The following is a 21,006-nucleotide window of genomic DNA, read 5'->3' as shown; positions in this document are numbered from 1 at the left end:
CACGCGCCACCGACTCATCCCTGCTTCCACACACCACCCTGCCTCGGAGGGCAGAGGCTGTCCCGGGTAGCCTGTCCCAGGAGCATAGGCTCCCTGTGTGATTCTGAACCCTGATCTTCTCACCACAAGCCTTCATCGGCCAACTTGTGCACAGCAGTGGGGCTGGGACAGAGGGAGCAGAGCCAGTGTCTCCTTGCTGTTCTCTCATGTGATTCTGATCGTAAGGGCTAGCTGCCTTATTCACCCACCTAGCCTATGTAGCCCACTGTTCTAGACACTGGCTGGCAGCAACTCTGCAAGCAGGTTTCAGGCCGGAGCTTTTCCAACCCTACCTAGAAATGCCAGGGGTCAAACCTGGGACTTCCTTCCAAATCGGTGCTCTTCCTCTAAACCACGGCTCTGCCCCTAGAGCGTACCCGATCTTTCTATGGCAACAGGAAAACAAGCGTTGCCCTGGCTTAGCAGTGTCAGGTCCAGAAAGGCCCCCCTTACCTTTGCAAAGATGCAAGGACTTCACCGGGGCATGTTCTCACAAGAGTTTGCTTTCAAGAGGAAAGCCTCACCTGGTGAAATTCTCCTTTCTGTCAATACACAAAGTGCAGGGCCCTTCTTGAGGTGAAGCCCCTTCCTATGAAGGACTGCTGCTTATTTCTTCCACTGCAGCCAGGCTGACTCGAGCTGGGAACAGACCGGCGATAAAGAGTGGTCCTTATCCAGCACTGTTGCCTCAGACTGGCAACAGTTGCACAGGGTCTTCGGGGTGGCCGTCAAGGGTGCCCCTTTCCTCTCAGTGGCTTCCTGAGACCCTGTTACCTGGAGATGCCAAACCCTGAACCCAAGAGCTCTTGCATGTGCAGCGTGTGCTTTACCAAGAGAGCAGATGGTGTGTTACACCATCTTCAGTAACTTACTCCAGACAGGTCGCTGTACTTTTTCAGTGAGTGCAGCAAAAATAACTACACTGGGACTGTAGACTTACTTCGGTGTAAAGCAGCAATCGTACCTGGTCGTGTGTATGCAGCTGCCTTCTTTTTCACTAACATTCCTTATTAAGTGTCCTACCAATAACGACCAATCAACATTATTCTTCTCATAATTACTGTGATTCTGTCCAGATTGCTTTCTTTCATCACTAAATCGACTTTAACTTGCTTGGGGTCTTCTCCTATGCTTCTGCTGCTTTGTGTAAAAATAAAGTGTTTGTATATTATAACAGATGAAAATCGTACATACTGAAGGGATCGTGGAAGAAAACTGGATATGTGAACGGTCTTGTTTTAATATGCAGTATCTGTCTTCACTGTGTGCCAACTTCAGGAATTACTGATTCAAAGGCTGGTCTTACAGGTTCGAAAGCAAAACTGCTTTCATTGCTGGGGTTAAAAAGCAATAACAAAGAACAGGTCAGAGTTTGTGTGCTCAGTATGGCTCTGTTGGGAAGTACTTCTCTGTACAGTTCCTTGCCGTTGCTTGCTTAATTCACAATTTTGCTGCATGTGGTTGACGGTCCCCTTGAAAAGTACCTTGAGTCACACATGCCTGCAGTGTGATAGGCGTGGAAGTGAGGAGAGAGCAAGCTGAGTCGTAAATAAATCATCTTTGAATGTGAGGAATTTGTGGTTGGCTTAGGCCTGATGTTGCTTGGAAAGGAGCACTCCCCACACCCCCGTTTTATTTATCTATTTATTCATTCAGTTCAGTTCTGTACTGCCCAATAGCCAAAGCTCTCTGCGCGGTTCATAACAATTACTCAGAATGCAAAAAGATACAATAAAATACAAATGCAGTAAAACACAGTATAAAATTAAAATATACAAATTTAAAACGGTTTTAAAATTCCAATATAGAAAAATTTGAAACATTCTAACATCTAAGAGGATTTCAGTAAAACTACACCGAATTAAAACAACTGATACAGCCCATCCTATGCCATTAAGTGCCTGGGAATAGAGGGCAGTTTTGACCTGTCACTGAAAAGAGGGTAGTGTTGGTACCAGGCAGGCCCCAGTGGGAAACCATTCCACAACTGGGGGCTTCCTCCTCATCGTCTCTTTCTGGGCCTCCCTTGGAGGGGGCAGTCAGAGGAAGGCCTCAGATGCGGATTCTAAGCTTTGGGTACAGCAAGCCCGGGAGACTGTTGTATTCACAAGCTATGTGGGGCGTTGAAGATCAAAAGCAGCCTCTTGATTCGTGCTCAGAAGCACATCAGCAAAGGTGTTCAGACCCTCTGGTCCCAGTTACACATCTGGCCATCACACTTTGCACAAGTTGAAACTTCTGGCTTCTGCACTTATCCAATACCTGCTCAGCCTGTGTAGACACAAATCAGGTCATTACAGCTTCCAGTATTCTTTGCTCCAAAGAGGCCGCACACTGAATTTTTTCCTCTGAGCTTCCTCCTGCTCGATGAAGAGGGGATTCAAAACAGTATTCGCCATATGCCTGGCACTGGCTGCTTATTAAAGTGAATATTCTTTGTATATTTGAACTGCTGCACCAAATGCTATACCCATGAGTGATGGAGCCAGGAATGTTTGCTGCTACAAAATGACGGGGTGCAGAATTAAAAGGCTGTGCCTGCCCAGGGCATCAGCGCACAGGACCGAGCAAGGTTGGCCTTCCGAAGGGCGGTGCAGCCTCTGCTGCCTGTCTGCTTCCTCTGGGAGGGAGGGAGGATGTGGCCCACTTTGGCGGGGTCCCTTCCCGGCTGCCAGACCACTATTATGGGCAATGGCGCCCCATCTCCTTAAAGAGAAAAGAGGGCAGGCAACAACGGTGGCGGCGGCAGCTTATCCTTTTCCTCCTAGCAGACACATCTGTGCAAAGGGAGAAGGCAGGTGAGTGAGAAGGCCGCAGCTCATGCCCAGTGTCAGGCAGTCATTGGCTCACCTGCACAGGCAAATAATCGGGAATGGCGACAAGTAGTGGCACAAACCACTACTGCCACCTGCCCTTTCCCTTCCATGATGGAGGGGGAAGAGATGCTCCCTTTGTCAACAGTGTCGAACAGAGATGCCTTCACCGAAAGGCATCCTGCCAACCTGGAGGTGAGCCTGAGCCCACGCTGTGTCAGGAAGTGAACGCTGGGTTTCCCCCCGACGTGTCTCCCCGCAAGCAGAACAGACACGGCTGGCAAAGTGGCTCTCCCTCTCCTTCATACGCCTTCCCAAAACCCAAAGACTTGGAGAAGGAGGAAGTACAGAAGGGGAGCAAGCAAGAGGAGTTCTGATGAAGCAGCTTTGGATGGAAGCCTATCATTGTTACACAGGTAGCGTTCTTTCATACCCAGCAAGTTTTACAGACCATGTTTTCCTTCACCTGCCTGTGAGATCACTCAATTTTAATGTCAGGGAAAAGAAGCCGAAGAACCCGTGACCTGTTCCAGGTCACTGAGGCTGCATTTATTTGCAATTAGCAAACTCATCCTACCCTAAATGCATGCTGAGTCATTCAGTGTTGTCACTGGAAGATCCATCAGCAGTGTCTGCTGAAGTCCTTCCAAAGGAAGAAGAGGACAGTATGGGACTAGAATAGTTCCCAACCCATTAGGTTTCTCTGCTGGAGCAGAAACGCAAATCTCTTTGCTTGCAGCCATATTGCCACTGCAGAACTATCTGCAAAAATATATCTGAGATGGTTTCCCAGCAGAGCTGAGTTGAGATACGAAGATTCAGCTTTCTGATTCTGGCATAGTTTTGATGTTCACTACAATGTATGTGGCATGTTGGGTGGCCCATTAGGGACCTCTGTCCTAAACAAAAAAGTAAATGACATTGATAAATGTTTACAGAGCCCTTCAGTGGATATACCAAAACTCTATCTTGTAGTATCTACTAAAGGCCCATTTAAACAGACAAGAATTCTCCGATTCTATTCTGCACTGATTTTATTGATCTGGAAATCAAGCAGATCTGAAAAGATTCTTCCAAAACTCTAACCCTCTAGAAAGTATTCCAGAAGTTTGACACATTTACTTTAGAAACAGTGGCGAGAAAGGATTGCATTCCAGTAGGTAGCTTTGGCATAACAAGAATAAAGAACAAATTTTGAACCCAGGGAGCTTGAGAAATTTCCATAGGAAAATTGCCACTAATCTGCTGCCTGAGCAAGATTGCACAGAAACATTGGATGATTGTCCTTTGCAGCTTATGCTACTGACTCAATTTCTAATATCTAATCTGTGACTGTCATTACTTATGTAGTCCGAAGAAGTGTTAAACTGAGGGAATCCCTAGGACAGTGGAGTCTGTCCCCCTGACTTCACAAGGATCTTGCTGCAGAGGGGTTACAAATCCCACTATTCTCTTTTTGTGAGCACAGATTACTTGGTTTGGCTTGAGAGCTCACTTATTGGCAGCTGCCACGCCAAAGGTGTGCGTATGTGGGAGGAGGAGGTTTTTGGAGCCTCCCTGGGACAATGTTACGGTTGGGACGTCCCTGCGCGCTGCCCAGGTAAGGCTGCCAATCCGTAAATGGAAGCCTACACACTTGTGCTAGCTTTATTTTTTTTAAAAAAAAGCAAGTGTTAATTCTGCTCTCAGTAGGGGACCCCTGTTTCAAAGGGGTTCAGCACTGTCAACACCTGCTAAAACAGGGACCATGAAACCAATTGCTAAGCTGGCTTTCCTGATTTCCGGAAAGCTTGTGCTAAGCACCCTCGAATTCTGCTTGGGCAAATGGGGGGTGGCCTGCCCTGGTGGTGGCCAGGGCAAGCTTGACGTGGGCAACACACAGGTTTTTGCACTCTAGCCAAGTGTCTTGCTTGTTACTGGACTTTTTCCACAGTAGGACCAGTTTTGTGCTACATGATAACCTCCCTCCCTCCCCATGGGCAGTGCAATCCCAAGGGCAGCCCATGGGCTTTCCCGTTGTCTTGTCTTGAAACAACCAACCAACCACTGTGGGTAAATCAGGCTGGGTTCGGATGTCATGGCAGCCACCCATGATGGCCCATGATGGGTTTCTGCAGTACAGGGAGAAAGAGGGCACAATCCCACTTACTGCTGGAGCTGCACAGAAATATTTTGGAAAGAAGTATCTTGTTTGCTTTTCATTCTCTTTCAGTGTAGAGCAGGGAGCCCCAATCACAGAGAAGATAACAGGGGTGGGGAGATGCAGAGAGAGGTTGAGAAAGACATGGGGGTGGTAAGGAAAGCACATGTCCTGCATGCAGCCCATGCCGTTCTGATATTTATTCACGAATGTCCTAAGCACTCTTCTGCTCGCTGGCTTCCAGTACAAGCAGGTTAAAAAATTTAATCAGCCAGCATCACAATAAAGATACAAGAAGTGCAGCTTAAATAAGTACAGGAATATAAAAATCCACATAGCAAGAGACGATTCCATTATCCCGAGTATGAGGACTAAAACATGTTTTAGCTGATGCAAACATTCTCCACCTGCTCCTTAGGGAGCAGCTTGGGAAGTGCAGGGGGGTGAGAGAGAATTCCAGAACTGCAATACCAAAACTGAGACATCTGTCCTGAGAGCAAGATTATATTATCCCACAAGAAGATGGTGCCCCAGAGAATTTAGTAACTGGATCCCACCACCAAAAGCATCAGTTCTCTGTACAGCAGGGGTGTGGACTGCGTGGCTTGCCAGAGGTCGTTCGGTTGCCTCTCCCATCCGCTACAGCCAGCATAGCCATGGTGAGGGGTTAGGAGATCTGAGATTAGCAGAGCCACAAATGCACCATCCCTGATGAACGGGCATCTGTAAGAGCTACATTTAATTCCTAAGGGCTCGTTTTTAATTTATATTGAAATTTTATAAACCGCCATTTATCCCAGCATAGTGCACACAACATTAAAAAGAAAATCCAATCCAATATGTAAAAATGCTCTTGCAAATTAGAAAGGAAAAGGCGGCAGCTGCTCTTCAACTGATAAACCATATGAAAACACAGCAATAAAATATATGCATTAAAATGCTTACATGCCTAGACAGAAAATTAGATTTTAATTTGGTGCCAAAGCGAGACCAGAACCAGCAGCAGTGGTATCTCCTTTGGGTACCACCATCACAGAGAAAGTCTGTGTAAATGCAGTGTATTTCTCATGCAGGCGGTACTTGGCAAAAAGCATGGCCAGGATAATATCCTTCGTTGCTGTTAGTCGCGAAGTCGTGTCCGGCCCATTGCGACCCCATGGACAACATTCCTCCAGGCTCTCCTGTCCTCCATCATCCCTCGGAGTCCACCCAAGCCCACACCCACCGCCCCAGTGACCCCATCCAGCCACCTCATCCTCTGCCGTCCCCTTCTTCTCTTGCCATCTATTGTCCTTCAGGCATGCAATAACAAGGTACCTTCAAGTATACACAAACATAGATCTGTCTGGGCCACAAAACTGGGAAGAACGTTCTTTGCTCCAACTATACTGTTCTTATGAGGCGATCTAATGTGATCAGTGCAGGGGTTTCCTCATTTGGTCAGTGCAGTACTTTCGCAACACACTGTGCTTCAGACTGGACGCTGCAGGACCAGCGCTCAAAGCAGCACGCCAAGTTCTGTCCCCTTTTTTCTCCTCACAACAACCCTGTGAGGAAGGTTAATTAAAATAGGGCCATTAGTCCAAGGTCACCCATTAGAATTCATGGCTGCGAAGGGATTTAAACCAGCATGTCCCTGCTTTCCACTACCTCATGCTGGCCCTTTGAATGTGTTTTTTTTAAATTATCACAGAGCTGTGTAGCTCCTGGAAGACTGAAGTGGCATACCCGTCTTCCAAAGACTCATGAAAGCTCAGTCTGAACCCTTCCTGTGCAAGTGTCTCAAGGTGTTTCTGGCTGGATAAGTGTTTAACTGGGTGTGTGGGTTTGGTGTTGCTTGAATTGGCAGTGGGAAATTTAGGTCCCAGGGGGACAAATTCTGGCCTCCTACAGTCCCAATGTAGCTGCCTCCAGGCTCCTCAGGCCAGTGCACCTTCCCTCAACCACCAATCACTTGGTGGTCAGCTATTGGACAGCACAGAAATGGAATGAATGAGTGAGTGAAATGTATTCCCCATTCTAAAAGACTGAAAGTCCTTCTGTATGGCTTAGTTACAGGCGGTAAGAGCTTTCAGCCAAAACATGCTGGCATTTTCTGTACGTTGGCCTTCAGCTCTGCCCTCTATGGAATATGGCTCCCAAAAGTTGTCCAAATTGGAACGCAGCCCTCAGACGGAAAGATGTCCCTCTGTTTATGCCAGGCACATGCCTGTCTGATCCTTCCTAGGTTATCACCCGTACCCCTTAAATTGCAAATTACGTTTTTTAAAATTGTGCATGTTTACATTGCAATGCCTACCCAACCTACAGGAATGCAGTGGGCTGGAAATTGACAGAATCTTGGTTTTCAATTTGTGAGGAGGAAATAAAAACTCGGGTTCATGGGAAAGATCAGACGTTTGAACCTCTGCTGCTTTATTGACATTTAAGTCCCAGCTTCCCTGCAGGTTCTACTCACGATGATGCATTATGGGGCAGAGGCAAACTCACCTACAAGGTTTCAGTACAAGTACAGAGCATTTTATACTCTCCTGGTCATGTACAGAGCAATTAATGACAGAATGCAGACATTACAATGAAATTCTGAGGTCATCATGTACAGAACAGTTAAGGAAGATCAGCCAAAAATACAAGGGACAGTATTTCTAATTGCAGTGTATTGACATGTGAGTTGAGTAAATTCCAGAAACTTGAACCCATCTCTGGGTCTGCTTAGACATGTAAATTCAAGCTATTAAGAAATCATCCCTGAAATCATAAGCTCATGTATTACATTCCATTATCAGGAAGACTCAGACCCTGAATAATGGATCCACACCTTTCTGATTAGCTATAGCATGGGAAGCGCTCTGGGCTAGCAAAATAGATACTTCCCGGTAAACTGAATTCCTGCAGGGACAATGTAGCTCTGGGCTAACAAAATAGATACTTCCTGGTAAACTGAATTCCTGCAGGGACAATGCAGCAACATTGTAGCGGTGATTGTATATTCGACTGAATGGAAAACCAAATTCTTCCAGTCTGCTCTTTGCCCATAGCCAGAGGGTGGAAGGGAGCGGGAGGGAGTGCCATTTTCTTAAGACAACAGCAATATTAAACAGTGACTTGGCTTGGAAAGCCAATGCTTTTGAGAAAGAGTGCAGGTTTGATTTTATAACACAAAAGCACATATAAGCAATGTTTTTCTGCCAGGATTTATCCAAATTTTCCCAGCAAAATCTAACTTTGAAAAGAAGGCCAGAATTCCAGAAATCGGGAATGTCCATAAGATCTAGGAGCCGAGTAAGTTGGACAGTGCCACATTATCCAAAGCCAGCACCATTGGGAAGCTAATCCTGGTCTTATATCCAGGGCACAGCAGCATGTTTAGATCATGGGGGCAGGATGCAAACTGCACCTGTTGAGCGTGTACAATCTTCTGGCTGAACCACACCTTCCAGCACTGCACAAAGACCTTCCGACTTTCCTCCTGGGAAGCTCCGTGGTGCAGACAAGTTGGTGTTCTCTCCCTTTTATTGTGGCCTGAAATGCACACCTTGCTTAAGTTAATGATCAACTAGGCCAGCTCTAGTAAAAGGCCTCCCTCATCACCAGCGGCTCTGGGGTGGGACTGGTCGGGCTTGGGGGGAAGGGAAAAGTCACCTCCTTCCACACCTGTTCTGGCTCAGCGTGCAGGTTACCCTCATCTTCGTTCTGGGAGGTGGATATTGGCCAGGTTCCTGCTTTCCGAAGGCAGAAAAGATCCTTGCACCTGAAGATACCTGGAAGAAATGCTGCCGGGTTTGTTTCCTCTCGAGCTCCCGCTGTGGGCTCCGCCACTCGGCTTCTCTCTCTTGGCCCCTGCAAAAGTTACTGAGATAATTTTGGCAGAACCATCCCCTTCCCTCCAGCGATGAGTTGTTGCAGTGCGATTTCAGCCTGTCCCAGTGCCTGCAAGTTTAACCTAGAAGGGTTCGTCTCAGATTACAGGGAGAAGAAGAAAAAACCGTGACACCCAAGCTGCGCCCTGATTTACATACAAATAACTCAAGCCTTGCCTGCATGTCACCATTCAGTCGTCTTGTTAGAGGCTTGCCAGAGAAGTTTGCAATCCAATCAGAAGACTTTTTGCAAGGATGTAGAGTGGGGGAGGTTGTTTTGGTTTGCTTTGCTTTTTATGGGATCTTTGCCTCCAGCAGCAGCTGTCAATTTTGGCTTTTTTGTTTTGCGTTTCCTTTGGAAGGAGCCCCGCTTTTCTGGGCTTCAGAGGAGAAAGGCGCGCTTTTCGTAAAATGCGCGCACTGGAAGAGTTCAAGATGTTAAGAAGAGCACCGCTGGTGTGTGGAAAGTGAATATGACCCACAGAGATTAGGTTCTTATACCGGTTTGAAGATTAACTATAAATCGCTGCTTAAAGACTAGTAGGACTAATAGAAATTCCTGGAAACATCAAGAGAAAGGGGGGGAAAAGTTTTGTAGACCAAGCGGGTGAAAATGGCTTTCCAAAACAGTAAGACCTTTCTACCTTAGTATTTAATGTGTTTTTCATTTTTCCCTGTTTTTGTGTTCTCTTGCAAAATATTTCAGATAGACTTTAAGAATGGCGATTTAAGAAAGTTTTAAGAATGGCGATTTAAAGTAATTATGGGTGCTCGGCTGCAGGAAGTAAGTCGATCTGTTATTTTGTCCTTTGCGAGGCAGTAGCTAGATGAAGTGGGTATTTTTAGAACTGCGGTAGCTTAAGAGTGGGGCCTCGTTCGTTTGCTTCCCCCCCACCCGCGAAGGAATAGTTAATCTAAACTCTGCAAAACCGTAGACGTGGGGTGAGAAAGCGGGCGTGTGGCTGGGGACGCGCCGCGTAAAATGCGTGCTTTGAGTTGTGCAACTTCGGGGCCGTCCAAACATTTACCCAAAAAGGGAAGGGGTGGACGTATGCATGGAGTGAGCGACTCCAAATTAAGCAGGGGGCAAAAACAGGACCCTAAAACTGCAAGAGTCTATTTTAGAATATCTTTCTCACTGTTGGAATGTAGTTTTGACCATGACATAATGGGGTGTAGATTAGGCTGGAGAAAGTAAGATGGTTTTTGTTAACCCTTCCATGGCTCCGCTGCTGTACTTTCTATGTTAAAGGATCCGCTTGTGTTGCTAGCAATATGATGTTTAAGGAAGCCTAGGAAAACAGGAATTGCATTGGGCAACTAGTAGGGCTGATATTCTATATGAGAGCTATCTTAGCGCAGCTTCAAGGTGATGTTTTACTTACATGGGGACATAATACATATCTTTAAATGTGAAGTGGGCCCTGTCCAAAGTTGTGTTGCCTGTAGAAGCTGTGTTTGAGTACTGATTCAAATATCATTTGGATCTTATAATCTGAGGGGGTTTAGCTAACTCTTAGGGGGAGGAGAGATGCATGTGGAATATGTAACACCTATGACTGAACTTGGAGAGCTGTGGAATATTCATAAGCAATGCTTTCATACCTTCCAGATACCACGGTTTTCATGGGCAGGTGTTGCACCGTTGTATTTTTCTGAGATGTTTAAAGCAGCAACAGCAGCTCAACTCACCTTGTAAACATCGCTTTCTGAGCCTTCCAAGTCAAAGGCAGCCCCATCTTTCACAAATAAACACACAACAACACGTTTGGCTATATGTACGCAATCCACTGCTGTTTTGCCAAGTGTTCCTGGAGAGGACTTGAATATCTTGCACATCCATATAAAAGAAGCCAGTAAATTCAAATCCATGCACTATATAGATATTTACTCTTTTATTATTATTTATCTTTTTATTTCAGGCTTGTCTTATTTTGCTGAATTTCACCAAAGAGAGAACCAGTGTGGTGTAGTAGTTTAGAGAGCAAGAATGAGTTCCCAGGAATTCTGGGTTCTAGTCCTTACTCAGCCTTGCAGATCAGTGGGTGACTTTGGGCCAGTCACAGACTCTCAGCCCAGTCTACCTCACAAGGTTGGTGCTATGAGGATAAGAGTGCAGGGAGGAAAATTGTGCAAGCTGGCTTGAGTCCCTTTAAGGGAAGAAGGTGAAACATAAGTACGTATGTTCCCTGCTGCCATGGTGAGCATAGCATAGCAGTTTGGGTGACTGGAATATAACCATAAACTTGTGCTTTTGGGAGGAGAAAGATCCCGATGGAGGATTTGTGTCCTTTGCAATGCGGTTTGCCCAACACTTTGTGAACTCAGCTGGGAAAGGTGAATTCTTGGTTGGCTCTTGGAGAGACGTAGCTATAATAAGGTGACTTTTACATCATCTTTTCTAAATTCGCTGAGGGTATTCTCAGCTCTGCTGCTTCCTAAATTTCTATCTATAACCCATATTCATGCCATGAGTCAAATAGAGGTGTTAATGAAAATGACAAGTCTCATTCTCCCAAATTCTCATTGAATATTTGGATTCTGTCACAAATAAATAGGGCCCAGAATCTACAAAAACCATTCTTTCTCTATGATTAAGGATTATGTTGCCATTGGTTATAACCAGGACTGGAAGTTGGCTTTAAAACCCTGGTTAATGAGAACTGGACAGTAATGGTGATCTTGAACACCTAATTCAACCATGAAGCAAAGGAAGGTACAAATTATATGTGGGAAGCACTAATGGAATCAATGTTGTTGAATGTGGAAGATTAATTTTTCTTCATTTTGTAAGCTTTAGCTTTGCTCAGGAGGTGAGGGGCAATGTTGGAAGAGAGGTTTTCTGTGCAAAGGTTTCAGATTAGGGATCAGCAACCAGAGTTTACTATTTGAATCCAAATCCAGCCCTTTATGGTATTTTGTTTTTTGTTTCACCCCTGTTACCAATTCAGAGATGAAAGAGCAATGCTGCACTTGAATCTTTGGTAATGGGGTGAGCTAGTAGGTCATTTCTGGGTGGTTGGCCTCTAAAATTCTATTAATCTCTTATTCTCTGGTTTCTCATGAATATTATTCTCAAATCGTTTACTCTGCATTTATGGTATCAGTTGGGCTCACCATTCTTGATTCAGTCCTCACAGTGGTCTTCCCACGAAATTAGTTTCTGACCAGGGTATTACAGGTTAATGAAAACCTCCTGTTTGTTTCACTTCTGACTGAGATTGTTAAAGTGTCTAGTATCACACCTGATGTAACCTGCTAAACTACCGGATTTACAGGGATAAATGTCATTCTTCACGCTTAAGTATATATTAATTCCTGAAAGGATTCTTTAGTGGGAAAAGTCATGCGGATAACTGGTAACTGACATTTAGAATGCAATAGCAGGCAAAACCAGAGAGCTGACAATCTAGGAACCACGCTGAAGGATGGTGTGCATTGGCTAAATCAAACATTCAGCTTTGTGTAGTTTCTGATTGGAGCCTGTTTTTGTGGTGGCAGGTGAAGATGCCATGACAGGAGACACAGACAAATATCTTGGGCCACAAGATCTAAAAGAACTGGGAGATGATTCTTTGCCTGCAGAAGGATACATGGGCTTCAGCCTAGGTGCCCGTTCGGCCAGGTATTCAGCATGTTTTTCATTTATGCATTTGACAACAAATGCCCCGACCTGGTGTGTTTGATCACGTGTACCCTTTTTCAAAAGCTAAACCATTTCCCATAATTTGGCTGCCTGGTTTCTCTCCGTCTTTAAGATGTGCTTCTATTTAGTGCCTCGTGCATCTCCATGCCTTCCATGTTGGCTTTGCTATGGCGATAATACAGAGCATATTACGTCTTCATTCCCCCCCCCCGACCCCCACCCCACAATCTGCTCATGCTTTTGATATGTCAGAAGTGCTCCTTTGGAAACAGCTGGAAGCCTCTATTTATGAGCCAGACTGTTTAGCCTACCAGGATCATTTAGCCAGGGCAGGGAAAAAAACTTTTGTTCAAACAGTTGATTGTAATTTTTAGTGATGCTCAGCACACACACACACACACACACACACACACACGGAACAACAAAGGCTCACGCTGGGGAAGAAAAAGGAGGAATGGTTATGTGGCTGATCCAGTTTGTTTTTTTGTTTTTGTTTGTTCCCTAGAGCATACAAATCTCAAATAATGTTTATTTTTTTAAGGTGGGGGTAAATTTGCTTGCAAAATGATACATTTATCCTTAAATCTTTGCAATGTTTTGTCACCAAAGGCCGCTTTCTTGCAAGGGAGAAAAAATAGGTCTTAGGTTTTACTTGACTGGTTGCCACCTTTGCATTTCCAGACATGAAAACATGTATATTATTGGGTGTTTCAGCTTCAGGTTTCTTGCCTCATCTAATACCTGAACCAAACGAGACACCACGAGTCATTCAGAGATTATTTCCACAGATGTGGATTAGCAGCCTGCTTGTGGACAGTAGAATTATTTTGAAGCTAATAATTAAACCTCACAAGCCTGAGCCCTGAGGGCATTTTCCTATAGTTTAATGATCTGTTGTAAAAAGTTATTTCATTGTCTAACAGGGAGTGCCACCTCCCACAAAGTAAAATTTAGATGTTTGCGTCTTTGGAGCTTTGATTATGATGGCTGTCCCCTAATTTTGCCCCACATTCTCTTGCTTCACTGTAAATCAGCCCTTTTCATCCTTTATTGAACTTTCACTTCCATTCTGTGCCTAGAAAACATCCGAAGCAAGATAAACAGGACTTGTTCAAATCGCATCAAGTTCAGTCAATGTAGAATTAAGCTTAGCAAAATTAATCTTACTAATAATTAGTAGGTAGTGGATCTCGAAGACTTCCCGTAACTACCCATCCGGCAGATGTTAATGGGAAGTTAATGCATGACGACTGAACTTTCTCCTATTGAATGGAAATCCTTAGTGGGCTCTACTGCTTCACATGCCTTTGATAGAGCCTTAGCATTCACATACTTCCATTATTGGTCACCGTGTAGCTCAGGTTTGCACCTGCAGTATCTGACATGTAGCTCACGTGTTTGCACCTGCAATATCTACACTCAGAGGAAAAACTTGGCACCCAATGGCATCTGGGAGTTGCAATCCCCGCTTGACACTACTGAGATGAATGCACAGATGTGCTTGCAGGACTGGGCCTTCTGAAAGTCTTGCATCTAACAGTGACTGTTCAGTGGGAGCCCTTCCCATATCATCTGCCGTGGAGACCCCCATGGTGGTTCTGAGGCATACTCTGGAGCCGGTTGGACAGGCATGTCATCCCACATAAACTGTGCGACTGTTTGTCCATCCAGCCCAGGGGTGGGCACCTGGGGGAGGTTCAGAGGCCATTTCTGCCCATGGACCTCCGTCTGGGGAGGCAGCCCTCCACAGAGTGGATGTAAAAAGAAAATCAGCAGCTGGCCACCAAAATTGTGTGACAAACTGCTGGAGATTGCTAAAAAGGGCCAATTTAGTTTGTTTTGGGATTTTCCCCTACCCTACAACTACTAGCACCCATGGGGGGGGGGCACATTGCCCGCCCCTGAACTAGCCCAGCTTAGCAGCTCTTCAGACTTTTACCATCATCCAAGGTCCTTCTCATTGGAGATGCCAAAGATGAAACAGGACAGCATTTGTACATGCTATGTCAGTGTGCTAAAGCTTATCCCAATAGTGGAAAATCAGCAATGGAGGCGGAAGCTGTCCTTCTCTGCCATTACTGATCTTCTCATTGAGGAGTACTTGGTAAGTTTCGTAGGAACCTCAGAATTCCCTAGAATGGGGTGGGTAGACTTGACATCCCCAGAAGTTTTGAACTTCGCTTGCCAGATCTTCACGCCAGTATGGCCAATGGCTAGGAATCCAAGGTGTTGAAGTCCAAAACATCTGGAGATCAACTGTCTTGCCACTCATGCCCTAGAACACAGGTTGAACTCCATTGGTACAACACAGCACGATAAGCCACGGTAGGCTGTGGCCCAGGGTTGTGTCAGAATGGCTTGTCACTTGTCTGAACCCCAGCAACATGGCTTGTTAAGCACACACTTTCTGGGCAGGTTCAGACTGTACAGCAAGCCACTCTGAAAGAAACGTGACTCACAACTCACCCTGGCCGACGGTGTTCTTTGAACTCAGTCATTATAGATAGCCAGACTACACATGGATTTCTGTGACAATCTGAGGCTAACACTACATTATGGGTTACATGAAATGCCTGTGTCATCTAGCTACAGCATTGTGCTTTTTTAACTGTCTGATTCTTTGCTTTCTATTTCTCCTTGTTTCTTTTCCTTGTTACATTTCTAAAAATAGTCCTAAGGTCAGGTAAGAAAGCATGGCACCCTTGTGACATTTCTCTGCTTTTTCCATTTGTCTCTCTCTCTCTCTCTCTCTCTCTCTCTCTCTCTCTCTCTCTCTCTCTCTCTCTCTCTCTCTCTTTTACTCAGCATTGTGATGTGTTGTGAAGTTTTCCATTGTGTTCCATGTTAGATAATGCTATTTTGGTTGCTGCAACATAACATATGAATGGATTTCATTACATTTACGTATTGAAAAAGGTGGATGCTTTTAATAATCCCGAGCCCAGCTTTGCTTCTTGTTCAGCTTGGTGGAGCCAAGCACCAGGGGAAGCAGTCTAAGAACTTTATATATTGGGATGCAGCCTTGTAAAAGTTTTACTCCAAAGTGCAAAGTGCATGTCGTAAGCTGTTAAGAGCTCCGTACATTGAAAAAGAACTAGCTGCATTTTTGTTTTGCTGAACATGATTGTTCTGATATTTTCTTTCTTTTCAGTCACAACAGTGAGCATGTCTGAATGCGTGGCATGTTTTCTAACCCATGCACTATGTAGCTTCCAGGGTTAGGGTTCAAGACACAGAGACTCAGCATTTTCCCTCATCTCCTTTTTTTCCCCTTTAAAGTCAAAATTTGCAGCCAGACAGATATCTGTCAGTATTTATTTAGTGCATTTCTAGAATACCACTTGCTTCCCATACTTTACTTTAATCCTGACAACAGCCATGAAAGATAAGTCACCTATTAACCCCACATTTCAGGGGTCAAGCCTAAGAGAACAGTCGTTCACCGAAAGCCATCTAGTAATACTGTGCCTGAGGTGAAGGGACTCGGGCTAAATCTAGGGCGTTGCATCAGCAAAACAAGAGACTTTCATGAGACCACTCCTGGTCAACCTCACCTGCAGGACTCAGGTAGAGGCAGCTTTGTGTGAACTGCAGGACCTGAATGTGCTTCCTGCCCAGCCACAAAATGAACCATGTGGAAACACCCATATAGAGTCCAGCATCTCCAAGACAGTCACCAGACATGCATACATCCAGAACCTCTCCCTCTTGCTTCCTTCCGGACTATTCTGTTCAGCATTCTGTTGGGTAATGGAGACTGATACAATCTTACTTATGCAGGAGAGCCTGTTGAACTTGGGATTAGTACAGACTAACCTGGGACCTCTGCCTAGGTGGCATTTGCATTCCACTTATCTGTGATTGGCAGCTGCTTATCTGAAAAGACTCCCGTTGTCTGTAATTGCGACTTGTTGGAGAGAAACCTACCATCTTTGCAGTGGTGGAAATTACAGGCTTTGCGTATATCCGAGTTGTGTGGCAGTCAAGGGCGGAGAAGCCCTTTGCAGGCTGGGCAACCGCCCACTGCCTGATGTTCTCCAGATACCCTTCAACTCCCAGGCTTCCCCAGCCAGTGTCTGCAGGGCACCAGGTTGGGGGTCGGGCTTACAATATTTTTGGATAATGTCATAAATCTTAAGTGCACTGGAGCCCCGCATAACTTGAGCATATAGTCTGAATACATTTATCCGAAAGCCAGCTCTACCGTAGCCTGACTTTAAATGGATGTAATCCCCATCGGGGCAGTCCTGCCTACTTAGCAGTTAATCCCCTGAGAACAGTGGGGCTTGCTCTCAGGAAGGTGCGCACTGGATTGCCATCCGTGGGTTGGCTCCAAGGGTTCCCTTTTTCTGTTAAAAGGAGCTCTCTGTGTCAAACAGAGGTCCACCTCATTCGGGGAAGATCCATGCTAAAAATCCATGTTGCTAGTTCAGTTTTAGCATCTTTTCACATCCTGTTTCATTAGTTACACTTGTTTTGTGATCTTGTTCCCTGGAAGTTGCATGCATTAATTTTTCTTTTGTTCATCTCATTGTCATCCTCACACTCTGTGCTAAATTGTAAATACAACCAGCCTCCGCTCCTTCAGTTCGGATAGGTCCTACACTTTGAACAGAAGTTCTTACGCCCGGGACAGCATGATGATCGAAGAGCTGCTGGTGCCATCCAAGGATCCGGTGAGTTCCCTCTGCCTCTAGAGCTTGGTACATTGTATATAAACAAACATATGCGCCGATGTTTTTCTTATGGCTTATCTTGCTCCATTGTTGGAACCTACCCAGCAAGAGTAGAGAACATTTATTGGTGCACGAAGTACATTCCATTTTGGAGAAGTGTTTAGGAACCAGACAAAAGTGAACAAGACTGAAAAACCCAGCCCCTCTCCCCCACATTCTATTACTACCAATTTATAGTAGGAAGCTATAAAAGTACCTCTGCCTACTTTCAAATAGGCTGGACAGACCTCTGGATGTTTATCCAGATAAGTAGGAAAAGATCACTCAATTGGACTTTGAAATAGCATCCCAGACACCTGGTGGACTCTGCATGCCTACTTAGAAGTAAGCATGAGCATCACATCTATTTCCGAATTAATGGGGAAAGCCCCTGCATGTCTACTCAGAAGCAGGCAGAACCAGACTGAGGAGGAAGCAGGACCAAATCTCTCAGCAGCCTCATTCTCCAGCCATGGGCCCTCCCTCTCTACGCTTCAAGGAAAAGCTCGTCTCTGATCAGCTGCTGATCAGAGAGCAGTGCCTTCGCCTCAGAAGCACTGGGAAAAGGAATATATTTCAGCGCTGAGCAGGGGAAAGCCCTCTGTGTGCAGCAAACCAGAATGGAATGTTGTTCTCTCACTGGATGCCTGGAAGAAAACCAGTCGGATTGGATTGTAATAAGATTGCAATCTACAGATGAGATACTTAGTTTCCTTTGGAAGAAGAGCTTGCATGTTTGAAAAATAAAAAGTAAGGAATGAGAGCCTAGCAAGATTACATGAAATGCACATGATGTAATCACAGCAACCTTTTAGTTTTCCTTTTGGAACAGAGGGAGAAGGTAAAGGTGCTTAACTTTTCCCCCACCTGTTTCCCAAAAAACATCTTCCATTCTTCCATTCCAAGCATGTTTGGAAATGTAAGGCGAATGCAGCACAAGAGTGTATTTATTTTGCAAAGAAAAGCAGAGCAGATGGGAAAAGGATAAGCACATATTCTTCACTACTTTTCAAGTCATTACCCAATGGCTGTCTGTCTGTCTCTCTCTCTCTCTGGCATTTTGCGTATTTTCTTTCGAACTCAGGATGGAAAGAGAAGAGTTGGCATCAGCAGGGTAGGTCTCTTGCTGGAAATGGTGTTGCTAATTCAGTGTTTGGCTGCTTTGCTGCCAGTCCCCTTTGTTCAGACTTGGATTCCTTTCTCCTAAGCATTTAAGACAGCAAGGAGAAAAAAAGCTATCATGATACCAGGGAGGTAGAGCAGCAGTTTTGTAGCTTCCTCACAGCTTGGGGTTTGGGGCAATCTGAAGAAGCTCTCCCATTTTGGGAAACATCTTCTGAGCAGCAAGAGCCAGAAGTTGGAGCTGTTTACTTCTCAGGTCCCTTCATTCTCCTGGGCCTGGATACTGTCCAGGTGCCTGGTGTCATAATACACCAGGACTGGTTTGTCAAAATTAAGATTCATATAACCTACTCCATACTGTGCATATTAAGCATTGAGATCTGCCCAGAGAGCTTTGGCTGTTGGGTGGTATGGAAATGTAATAAATACTGAGTGGTTTTATGTGTCCTTTCTTGCACTGGGTGATTTTTGTGAACTCTTTTGTCCACTTCTGGCAATCTTTGGTGGAGCACTGTGAATAGAAAAGAAGTGTTTACATATTCAGGAGGCACTGTGTTGAAAAGAGTTTGCTGATGGGTGCTGATCACTCATGTGACTTAATGCAGGACACATTGTTGCCCTCACACTCAGCATTGCGACATCATTGAAAGTGGTGATGTCACAGTTGATCCGTGGTCTCTGAGTGGCTGTGTTCATGCAGTCTTGGTCCTGCTCACTGTTACGGCCTGGCTTGGATTCCAGTCCTGTGGCAAAGCGCAGGAACACACCAGCAGGTCTGTGGCCAGGGAGCCAAAGTTGTGGGTGAGCTGTGGTCCAGCTTATGACTCACATCTGACCATGCATGAAGCAAGATGAGTTTTTGCACCAGCCTTCTTGCTCTACCTCTTCCTGGGGCTCTGATCTGACACATGTATCCATCCTGGTTCCTCCTCCATGGTTGAGCTCCATGACAGAAGACCTATGCTGCCAGATGGGCACTGTGCCTTCAGGTGTGGGCTTGCTGCTCTTAGGGTTCCAGTAGAGATTCTGAAGATGGGGGATATGACCTGTCTGCAGGTATCAGTCCCTCCCAGTTTTGCAGACTCCCCAAGCGGTGCATGCACCAGGGCGACATGTTCTCTGGGAGTTGTCACTGGCCTCTGAATTTTGTTGTTCCCTGAACGTACGAGGCAGAAAGAAGCTCTCTAGGGGATCTGAACTTCAACTTCCTCCAATCCTGGCCATTGGCCACGCTGTCAGGGAACGTACAGGAGCTGAAGCCCAGAATATCTGGGGCTCTGTATTCTGCCCCTCCCTGTACCTGGACTGGCAGTGGGCTCTTCCTCTGATGGGAAGGATGGTGAACTTTCCCAGCAATAGAATTTTGGGGAACTGCTTCAGCTCACTCCCCAAAGTATTACTTGATTGCTTATCTATATTCTGTCACTCCCTGCCTGTAGAATACCTGTAGAATAGTGTTCCTGACTTTTCTGTTGAAATACATAATGCATCAGCGCTTGATATTTGGAAATGATGCTTGAAGATGCATCTTTTTCCAACTGCCTTTTCAGTTTCTGGCCTGCTTGCCTTTTACTTTTCTCTCTTTCCTTACTGATATCCTATATTGAATTGAGGGCCTGAGGGCAGAATGAAGACTTCTTTCAACTGCTGTTTTAGTGAGTGGGAGGAGAAGAAATCACATCAGCTGAATGCTGTACTTCACAAATGGTGGAAATGCACTTGAAAACATCCATTCATTTTCACACCTGTCAGGTTATATTTGAGGATAAGTAAATGTTTCTTTTGCATGTCTTTTGACAAAAAAATCAATGTATATTGTAATTGGATGTCCAGTGCTTGCTGGTAGTGCAGAATGGGAATTTTTTTGCAGAAGGTTTTCTAAGAAATATGAGAGAGTCCTTAATTCTCTAAGGAAAGGAATTTAGGAAGGGGCATTCATGACAAGTTTAGATGTAGCATTCTTGTGCAGTGACCTGGACAGCAATAGGTTGTGTTCCTGTTGTGCTGAACAGGCTAGTAAGACTGCATTAGCTTTTCAGTATGCTTGAATTGGTGTTCCTGACTTTGATTTTGGCAGGATTGGCAAAACAGGATTTAAGCCCTCTTATATTTGTAAAGAGGTCGTATCTATTCTGCTATTGTGGTCAGGTCAATGTATTTGATAGTGACTCTGTTGTCTTGTAAAATTATGAAATGCTAATTAGGGTGGTGCATTCTGATATAGGGATACATCTATACAGGGATGGTCCATATGGGCTGTGATGCGTAGTCCCCAGTGTTGATCACAGCGGTTTCTCAAAGATAACCCTCATTCAGCTCAAAATTGCCTGCAAAATTACGGTGCTCTCTTTCTCCCGAGAGCAAGATGCAATTGGAGCCTTCCTAAACCGCCTCTCAGTGAACTATAACATGCCCTTCTTTCGCCCAGACCTTTCTCTCAGTTGAGTTTCAGTTCTTGTAGGAGTTTTGTTTCTCGTTTTATTGTTGATTGCATGACGTTTTGTTATTTGTATGCAGCTTGGTAACTATTTTCAGTTTGGGATGAAAGACAGGTTGAAACGTTTAGGTAGATAAAAGGAACATGACTGTTACAACTGATCTAAAGTTTGTGTGATACATCGGCTTCATGGGCATTCAATTTAAGATGCAGTAGACTTCAACAAGTGGAAAG

The 21,006-nt window shown here is 45.1% G+C and overlaps 1 protein-coding gene across 3 annotated transcripts in view; it reads left to right on the top strand.

The window, feature by feature from the left end:
- Nucleotides 1-21,006, top strand: part of ANK3 (ankyrin 3) — a 254,973-nt gene that overhangs the window by 166,526 nt on the left and 67,441 nt on the right. For 2 of the 3 annotated variants that reach the window (XM_044420389.1, XM_044420390.1), the window contains exons 23-25: nucleotides 12,354-12,477; nucleotides 15,170-15,181; nucleotides 17,072-17,174. In XM_044420389.1, coding sequence (XP_044276324.1) covers nucleotides 12,354-12,477; nucleotides 15,170-15,181; nucleotides 17,072-17,174 — 239 coding nt within the window. The remainder of the gene's footprint in view (nucleotides 1-12,353; nucleotides 12,478-15,169; nucleotides 15,182-17,071; nucleotides 17,175-21,006) is intronic. The other variant, XM_044420391.1, reaches the window with a different exon arrangement.

Source organism: Varanus komodoensis, unplaced genomic scaffold (genome assembly GCF_004798865.1).
Source record: "Varanus komodoensis strain SLA01 unplaced genomic scaffold, ASM479886v1 scaffold11, whole genome shotgun sequence".
Lineage (NCBI taxonomy): Eukaryota > Metazoa > Chordata > Lepidosauria > Squamata > Varanidae > Varanus > Varanus komodoensis.
This window is presented reverse-complemented; position numbering and strand designations above follow the sequence as displayed.